The following is a 9894-nucleotide window of genomic DNA, read 5'->3' as shown; positions in this document are numbered from 1 at the left end:
TTCAAAAAAAATAATAATATTAGTATATAATTGCCTCTTTAAAAAAATAATAATATTAGTATATAATTACACTATACGTACAGATAATAATATTAGTCTATAGTTTCACTGTAGAAGATATTTGTACAATTATAAGGCAGTGTGACAGATTATAGAAGAGGAATTGAGGAGGGCTAACATATTATCCCACAAAACCCATTTTAATAGGAGGATCGATGTTGACAGTTTTCACTTATATATAACTGACTCCCTGCATCCTCCATTTCCTCATGACTCACCTTCCTCTTAATTTCGTCCATCCATCATCTCCAGCCACTGCTCTGATCATCATCACCATCTCAAAAGTCATAATTTCCTGCGCGCGGAACCACCATGGAAGGAAAAGTTTACAGTAATAATACTACCCAAGATGGCACTGTAGATTTTCGCGGACGCCCTGCGCTGGCTTCCAAAACTGGGAAATGGAGAGCTTGTGCCTTCCTTGTCGGTGAGACTATGCATCCATGCTGCTTCTTCTCTTATCTTTCTCTTTTTTTACTTCTTGCATCACCATCAGCCAGAGAAAGAAAAAAAAAAAAAAAAAATCTTACTCCATTTATGTTGTTCATAAATTATTTATAATTTATGTTTATTTGTCGATTGTACATACCATATTAGTTCTTATTAGCACCCGCGCAGAGATAAATTTGTGTAGCGTTGATGGTGATGTATAATATTATGGTGTGGTGAGTGGGCAGGATATGAAGCGTTTGAGAGGATGGCGTTTTACGGAATAGCATCAAATTTAGTGGTGTATCTGACGACCCAACTGCACGAAGACACAGTGGCATCGGTGAGGAACGTAAACAGCTGGTCAGGAGTGGTGTGGATGACCCCCATCCTCGGTGCCTACATTGCCGATTCCTATCTGGGTCGCTTCTGGACCTTCACCATTTCCTCTCTCATTTACGTCTTGGTAATTTTCTTTCATGTTCCTTCTTTTGATTCACCCTTGACACCATGTTTGAGTTGCTTGAATAGATTAATGAGTTCAATTAGAATTTTAATTGTGCTATAAGCATGTAAAAATAAAATATTAAGATATAAGCTTGAATGAAAAGTACAAATATAAAGTAGATTTTTTTTTTTTTTTTTCATTTACTATGTGTACTTCTTGAACCGTAACATTACTGTCAATTTTTACCATATTTAAAACTTCTCTAGTTTGGTCTTTTGGACCAATGGGGCGAAAATTTAAATTCAAGATTTGGAAGTTTAGCATAGATTTGCATGTGTATAATATATATAATATGTTTTTTTTTACGAAAATCCTAAATTTATTGATAGTCTTCACTTATGACGGAGGAATACGGTAGTTACAAACATGCCACAAGGGATTTACAACTAAACTATCAAAACCAACTCAGACAGAAAATCAAAACTAACCTTTCAAAACCCATAACATTAACCAACTAAACCAAATTAAACATATGCCCATATAAATCATTTTCTATATATTTTTTGTGTCTTCCTGGAATGTTTCTTAAAATGCCACCCTCGAAAAAGTTAACATTTGAGATTAATATCTCTCGTGCATCAACTCTGTAAATTGTACAATTACTTTAGTGACTAAATTTTTACATAAAATGTTCAAATATGATAACTTTCATTGTCTTTGGCATCTAGTTAAAGTCATCACTATACATACCACCTGTTGAGGACCACAATTGAGGGCTCCCAATAGGCCAAATTTATTTCATTGTTCTTGGTCTAGTGGGACCAAACGAATATCAACCTTGGCTTATATAGTGTAGCTATGTGCATTGATATATTTCCACAATATGGTTGTGGCTCCATTTCTCCGCCAACTCATGATTTGCATTCACCCCTACCCGGAGACATTGCAACTGTTACTATCCCATCTGTCCGTTGTTACTGAAATTTCTTCACTATTTTATTTCATTCTTAATGCTTAAAGTCCATGGATGCAAATCAAATTGAGCTCCAACAGATCGAAAATGACTTCAATTTTGTACTCATCTATGAAATATTGAAACTATATGATAGGCATTTATTGCAGTTTCCATCCATTTCAGTGCAATATTTTCTTTCACTGTATCATATTTTGCATTTATATCCAGATTGTCTGGTCTGAGTTTTTGATATTTTTAATGCCCATACTTATTTTTTATGAAAGCTGATTAACTCTTTGATCCCTCTTTTAGTTAAACCATAAGTACATTTAATGAGCTGTGTGCGCGCGGGTGGGATTTTTTTTTTTTTCTTTTTTCTTTTTAATTTGACTATCAAACCAGCTGTCTTGGGATTTTAATTTAGAAGAACATGTTCACTAATTCAAAAGAATATCAAATGTGAACAGGGAATGGTGCTTCTCACAATGGCAGTTTCACTAAAATCTCTGAGGCCAACTTGTGCAAATGGAGTGTGCAACAAAGCCTCCCCTTCAATGATTGCCTTCTTCTACTTATCCCTTTACATCATCGCAATAGGCGCCGGTGGAACAAAGCCTAACATATCAACCTTCGGTGCCGACCAATTCGACGATTTCGACCCCAAGGAGAAGAAGGTCAAGGTTTCCTTCTTCAACTGGTGGATGTTCAGCTCCTTCCTGGGAGCCTTGTGCGCCACCATTGGCCTTGTGTACATCCAAGAGAACTTGGGATGGGGTTTAGGGTACGGTATCCCCACGATAGGACTCCTATTGTCCCTATTTGTATTCTACTTAGGGACCCCGATTTATAGGCACAAGGTCAGGAAGACCAAGTGCCCTGCCGGCGACCTCGTCCGTGTCCCCGTCGCTGCCTTCAGAAACAGAAAGCTTGCACTCCCCAGCCAGCCCTCTGAGCTTCATGAATTTGAAAGGCAACATTACATCAACTCTGGGAAACGGCAGGTACACCACACCCCCGTTTTCAGGTAATTAATTATGCTCTTCCTGTCTTTTCATTAATTGATCAATTATTTTTTTACTGTAAATTAATGGATTCGTCATTAATTTCAATCATTATGAGCCACAAAAATAGTCAAAATACTGTTTTAATCTTTAGGAATATCTTATGCAAATGGTATGATGGAGGAAAAATCTAATGGTCATTAATATACGTAGTACATAGAACAGTCAAGTTAGCTCAAGTGGTAAAGATGACTTATGATTTTGACCCTAAAGTCACATGTTTGATTCTCCCACGAAACATCACATAAGTGAATTATTAGGGTGCGTCAATGAGTAGACGGATTTTATTTCCCGAATTTGGTGCCATACCATAATGTCCAAAGTGATGCGATTGTAGTTAGAGTCCTCGAGTTATTAAAAAAAGACAAGTATGTAAATAACACAATAATAACAAAACCAAGCTTTAGAATGTATGTACATATAATTTATAATCTGATACAACAATACTAATTATAGGTAGTAGATAACTAGATATTTATCACTGAGTTATGAGTACTATATATGTCTGGTACTACCATTAATTAATTTGGGGCAATACTAGCAGGAAGGTACATTGTTGTTTTCTTGATGGATAAAAATCCACTTAGGGTGGCTGCATCGATTCAAATAATCATTTAGGCGTAGAGAGTCTCAGGTCAAGGTCAACTTAGTTTGCAGCATATGTCTTGCGAGGATTCAATCGTGCGCTTTAGCATGAAGGTGGGGAGGTTAGGGACTGGGGAGGGCTCCGCTCCCTGGGGAAACCTGCATGCGAGTGACTAGGAAATCTCCTGTACCAAAGGCAAAGACTGCTCATCATCATCTGCAAGAGCAAGACTGTAGGTATTTCGCAGCCATTCGTTCAATGAGTTATCGACCATGTGCGGTTGTCCTCGACGAGTGGCCTCGTGATCACTATGTTTTGAGAAGCCCTGTTTCTGCCCACAGGCCAATGTCTCAGTGGAATTGTGCGCCCACCATTACTGTCACAAAGCCCAACACTCATGTAAAGGGCACTGTGTAGGTGGGCGGTGAGCACCTTTAGCTTGCCAGATTGATTTTTTGGTTCAAAAGTACTATCGGTTTTTCCTCTTCCTTTATCCCTATCCCATAGGTCTCCAGTACAAATACTGAGTCAATTAGATTACGATCTCATGGCAGAGCTCTGGTAGCTTATCTAAGTGGGGGTGGGTGGGAAGTGGCGAGTGGGGGGTCCCAAATTCTAAGGGCACGAGCTATAAGCTTTTGCCAATTATGGCGGAACCCACAACCTTTATTTTATTTTATTTTTTGGGTATGATTTATTCATGATCTGTCACAGTTGCAAGTTGCAATTACGGTCTCTGGGGCCATTCCGCCTGCAAGCAAACACGCCACACCCTTTGAATCAACACAGAATCCGCTTGACATTTGAGAGAGGCTGCCTATTTGCAGCCTTAAACGGGATAGCCCACCTTCTTGTACCCTTGGACGGTGCAGAGCTTCCTTAATTAGGATACTTCATTAACCACCGCAAATATATTTGAGTAATGGATTATGACCTTAATGATTTGATATTTTTCTTTTCATTTGTACTTCATATCTAAAGATATTTTATACTCAAATTGTTTGGTCATGTTCTAAATTTGAGTTTGTGAGTATGAATTTCAAGTTTTATGGTTTTAAAATATTTAATTAACATGAATTTTAAATTTTAGATAAAAGTAAGTATAATTTTATATTACATTTTATATAAATACATAAATTCAAAATTAAACATGAGATTAATTTCATGCATTTCTTTTAAAATTCCGCCAACAAATTCTAGCTTATTTCACTATTCAAATCTTTATTTAACAATATTACATAGCAGTTTTGGAGCACCTTTATTTTATATTAGTTTATACAAAAAACAACTGGAAAAAGGAAAATAAAAAATAGAAACTGCATAAAATAAGAGTTATATGGCTAGATTTTATAAAAGAAATTTATAATTAGATTGAGAAGTTCAGAGTTATGTATCAATTTCTTTTAATAATCAGGTTAGGAAATTTTGTTCGCTCCTCTTCCTTCTTTCCACTTGGATGGTGCAACATTTTCTTAACTAGGAAATTTCATTACCACCATAAAGATATTTAAGTAATGGATTAATATGGTCCTAACAATTAGATTTTTTTTTTTCTTTTAATTTCAATTTGAAAGATTCATTTGAACTTCATACATCATATATAGATATTTTATACTCATGTAAATTATTGGTCATATTTTAAAATTGACTTTGTGAGCTTGCATTTGAAGCTTTAATTTTTTAAAAAGTTTGGATTGTGTTTGAAAGCATGAATTTTATGTTCCAGTTAAAACTCAACAATTTTTTGTTAGATTTTATATCAACCCACATAAATCTAAAATTAAACATGGGTTAATGTAATGTATTTTTTTTTAAAATTATACCTAAAAATTTAAATTATTCAGGGTAGAACAAAAATCAATTCTTATCTCTCTTGTTCAATCTTCATTAAACAATAGTAGCATTTTTGGGGCACAAGTATTCTATATTAAATTAGACTAGAAAAAATTATCAAAAAAAGGAGTTTAGACTGAAAAGTCGAGAGATATGCACCACTCTTTGAATAGTTAGTTAAGGCATTTGCCTCCAAAGAGTTCCTACTCTTGTTAAATCATCATTTGCCTTGAATCATACTCTGAAGTTGGACTTTGGGAGCATTTTTTTTTTTTTTCATATTTTAGCTAACTATATTTTGATCAAATTTAAAATTGTGTTTGAGAGCATAATTAATATTCTGGGAAATAATAATCATCCCAAATACAGTTCTCAATCCAAAAAGTCTAGTATCACTGTAACTACATTTTTAGTTTGTAGGAATGAAATGGAATCGAGAGCAATGGAATCAAATTTATTATTTGATTTGTCATATATTTCATTCAAATTTTCATTCCATTTTTTTTCTTATTCTCATTTTATCTGCGAATAAAATATATCATCTAATATTTTTATACCTCACACTTGAAGTATTGAAGGGCTCATTTAGTGGTAGAAAATAATTTTTATTATTTATTTCAATTTTACAACGTTATATAAAAATTGACTATTATTTTTATTTTTATGATATTTATACGAAAGAAATAAATACCAGTACTAAACATCTTTGGTTCCATTTGGTCGTGGAAATAATTTTAATAATACTCATGTGCAAGTGATATGGAACTTGGGCAACTCATGATTTTGCTCCATTTCTAATAAGGTTCTTGGACAAGGCTGCTATCAAAGCGGAGTTGGGCTCCTCAAGCCCACCATGCACTGTAACCCAAGTGGAAGGAATCAAACTGGTAGTGGGCATGATCCAGATATGGCTAGTCACCCTTATCCCCAGTACCATCTGGGCTCAGATCAACACTCTGTTCGTGAAACAAGGCACCACCCTGGACCGCCACCTTGGCCCAACCTTCCAAATCCCCGCCGCCTCCCTGGGCAGCTTCGTCACCCTCTCCATGCTCCTCTCCGTCCCCATGTACGACCGCTTCTTCGTCCCCCTCATGCGGCGGAAAACCGGAAACCCCAGGGGCATCACCCTCCTCCAGAGGCTGGGCATCGGATTCATTATCCAAGTCATCGCCATAGCCACCGCCTACGCGGTTGAGGTCAGGAGAATGCGCGTGATAAGGGAATCCCAACTCACGGGGCCCAAGGAGATTGTTGTCCCCATGAGCATATTCTGGTTGCTGCCCCAGTACGTGCTTCTGGGCGTGGCGGACGTGTTCAACGCCATTGGACTGCTGGAGTTCTTCTACGACCAGTCGCCGGAGGACATGCAGAGCCTGGGCACCACGTTCTTCACGAGCGGGATCGGCGTCGGGAACTTCCTGAACAGCCTGCTGGTGACGGTGGTGGACAAGGTGACAGGGAGGGGAGGGGGGAAGAGTTGGATTGGGAACAACTTGAATGAGTCTCGCTTGGACCATTACTACGGGTTCCTTTTGGTGATATCTGGTTTGAATCTGTTGGCGTTTCTGTGGGCGTCCAGTAGGTACGTTTACAAGAGGGAGACTGTGGAAGTGAAAGAGGGGAGCATTCAAGTTGAGGGGAAAACCCTGGACACGTCCCCCCTTGGATTACAAGTATGAATTTGAATTTTGCATTTGTGTGAGTTTGTTGTGGGTACTCGGTTAAATATATATAAAAAAGCTAGCCCTAATTGATTATTTTGTAGTAGTAGTAGTAGTGGTAGTAGTAGGCCAAGGTGGGGGTAAAACCATAAAAGAATGACCTTGATTTGGTAGTTATAGCTAGTGTTGATTAACAGGGAGATGGAGTGAATTCAAGGCTTTTGTGGGCTAGGGGGTAATTACGTACCAGTGATGATAAACTGATTGTTGTAGTAGTGCAGCAAAATTTTATCCTCGGTATAATAATAAAGGCATGCTACTTTCCTATAAGCTTAATTTGTTTTTTTGTTTTCTCACCGGTGAAAAATGTGATTGGATTATATGAAATTAGGAATTATGTTATAATTTTAAAATTGATTATCTAATTCTTTCTCAACAGGTTAAAAAAAAAAAGGCATCTTAAGGTGCAATTTAAGAAGTCATATTGCTGCTGTTGTTGGGCTAGTTGTGGTTTTTACTGAATGGGCTGAATTGGGTGTTTCGTTGCTGCTTGGGGAGAGGGGACCGGGCCGAGTGGACTTGACTGGCCTGCAGTTTTTGTCTCAACTGGGCTGGTTCAGTTTTTAATTACGCCAATGGATCAGTTAGAATTTTGTCCCTTCTTAGTATGGGTAATTAAGTGAATTATTTCCCAAACACAACCTAGTTCCCACAAGCCATTCATCAGATAATTAACACGCAAATTGGAGCTCACATCTTCAATTCCTCCCAATCGTGGAAAACATATGATACCAAATATATATGTAAATGTTTCATGCTCAAATTACTAAACTATCTTATAGGAGATGGTACAAATACTTCCAGTAAAACTATATGCAACTCTATAACATGCTCTTCCTTATCCAGTTGAATAGCCAAATTATTAATCATAATTAACTTCTTTTATTCTAAAAGAATTGAATTTCATGACCAATATGGTTGTTATTTTTGAAATTTTGTCAGCAAATCAACACTTTATTAATGGGAATAAGTGGAGCTTGTCTAATGTTAGTTGTATATGATTGAGTGTTTATGACTGCACCACAAAGTTCTATATTTCAGACTTTGAATTGGTCTACACTCTGAATCCCGGGCCAATGTAGTGAGCCAGCAATGTCTGCTCAGCCATTGGTCCTGCAATTTCATTTTTTTTTTTTGCTCTGTTTTGCTTGTGTTTCTTTAAATTCATTAGAAATCCACAGATTGAGGACGGCACAATGAGAACACTAAATATTGACACTCTTTCCCAGCGCTATAAGTTGAGACATCAAAGTTTGGTATGCACATGCTTTAACAAATGAGATATTTTCTTTAAAAACATGAGGAGGTTAACCTTTTTTTTCTTTATCAGTTAATGGTAAATAGTATTGATCAAAATGGATATGTACAATATACACTGAGCATACCCAGGTAAGGGGAAACCAAACTCTCAATCTGAAGATCAAATCAAAACCAGAGAATGGCTAGATCCAGATCAACTTGAGCATACTTAGGGGCCAAGAGGCCCAAAGAAACAGAATAACTAAGAGCAAAAACAAGCAATCTAAAACTCAATCAAAAGAGTACAATCCAAATTTATCATAAACGGTTCTATAAGTATGACTCTAAATCACCTTAAACAATCCATTTGGTTCAATTGATTTGTCTTCAAACTTCCTTTTATTCTTGAAATGTTAGAGAATGTGCGCAATAATAGTCAAGCAAATCTTCTTTTCAATAAATTTAATACTTAAAAAAAATAGATTTAATACTTGTGCCTTTTGCCTCCTTATGCAACAACTTCAGAGCAGCTTTCAGGGATGACATAACTCTAATGAACCCCATTGAGTGTCAGACAAGATCCATACAATTTTAGAAAATTTACATCTAAAAAAGATATGGTCGTTAGTCTCAGTATCAGTTTTGCAAAATACACAATTCTAGTTAACTCCTTCAATAAGTAGTTTATCACTCGTAAAAAGTTTCTTTTTTATTCCGAGCCACAATGTGAACGCATGTTTAGGTAAGCTACCACATTTCCAAACCTCTTTGTGCCACGTGACTTTGTTTCCTTTATTTCTCCAATAAATTTCTGAAGAACAAATCTGACGCCATTTGACAACCAACTGTCTGCAGCCACATGACCCCCACATTAATTTTTGATCTTATGTTTAGGAGAGATATTGAATTCAGACCAAATATAATATAAAATGATATCAAAATTTATCTAAAGTCATGATCCAAAATCTATACTTCAAAATGCAGCGATATAGTATTGATCAAAATGGATATGTACAATATATACTAGGCATACTGTAATGACCCGAAGAATAATAGTATTTAAATAACGATTAAGATGGTGGAGAATGGAAACAAGAAAAGAAGGAGGCAGTAGGCCATGTCGACGAACTCTTCACGTTTGTCGAAGAAATTGTAATTGGGCTCATCTACGATGTGACATGTCTCGTTGACAAGGAAATACCGAGAGAGGTTTTGGGCAGTCTGAATTTCATCGACGAGGAGTGGGTTTCATCGACGAAATTATTAAAGGACTCTTCGATGAGATGACGTGGCTTGTCGACGAATCCATCCCTATAAATAGTTAAAAACTCGGATTTTTTATGAAATTCAACGCAAAAACTCCCTCTCTCTCTCTCTCTCTCCCTCTCCTTCTCTCTTCGATTTCGGGTCAGATTTCTGCCGGTTTGACAATCTGAAGTCACTACAACGCTCTTGGAGAAGTTCTCTCCATATCTGCCGGAGCGGATCGTCAGTGGAGCTAAGTTGAAATTCGTCCCTAAGTTGAGGTAAGGCTTTTTATGTCAAATTTTACTTTTTAT

The 9894-nt window shown here is 36.8% G+C and overlaps 1 protein-coding gene across 1 annotated transcript; it reads left to right on the top strand.

Annotated features, from left to right (window-relative positions):
- Positions 1–264: 264 nt before the first annotated feature.
- LOC131165537 (protein NRT1/ PTR FAMILY 5.1) lies at positions 265–7366 on the top strand. Its single transcript, XM_058123436.1, has 4 exons — positions 265–487; positions 738–955; positions 2360–2916; positions 6175–7366. The coding sequence occupies exons 1-4, from the start codon at positions 373–375 to the stop codon at positions 7052–7054; spliced, it is 1770 nt and encodes a 589-aa protein (XP_057979419.1). The 5' UTR covers positions 265–372; the 3' UTR covers positions 7055–7366.
- Positions 7367–9894: the final 2528 nt, after the last annotated feature.

The sequence above is a fragment of the Malania oleifera genome, chromosome 10, assembly GCF_029873635.1.
Source record: "Malania oleifera isolate guangnan ecotype guangnan chromosome 10, ASM2987363v1, whole genome shotgun sequence".
NCBI classification, from domain to species: Eukaryota; Viridiplantae; Streptophyta; class Magnoliopsida; order Santalales; family Ximeniaceae; genus Malania; species Malania oleifera.
Note: the sequence above shows the minus strand (reverse complement) of the source record. Positions and strands in the feature narration are given on the sequence as shown.

Excerpts from the sequence above, each read along its gene's own strand:
- LOC131165537 (XM_058123436.1), top strand. The coding sequence starts at position 373 with ATGGAAGGAAAAGTTTACAGTAATAATACTACCCAAGATGGCACTGTA. Across the intron at positions 488-737 it reads AGCTTGTGCCTTCCTTGTCG|GATATGAAGCGTTTGAGAGG; the intron begins GTGAGACTATGC and ends GTGAGTGGGCAG. Across the intron at positions 956-2,359 it reads CCTCTCTCATTTACGTCTTG|GGAATGGTGCTTCTCACAAT; the intron begins GTAATTTTCTTT and ends AAATGTGAACAG.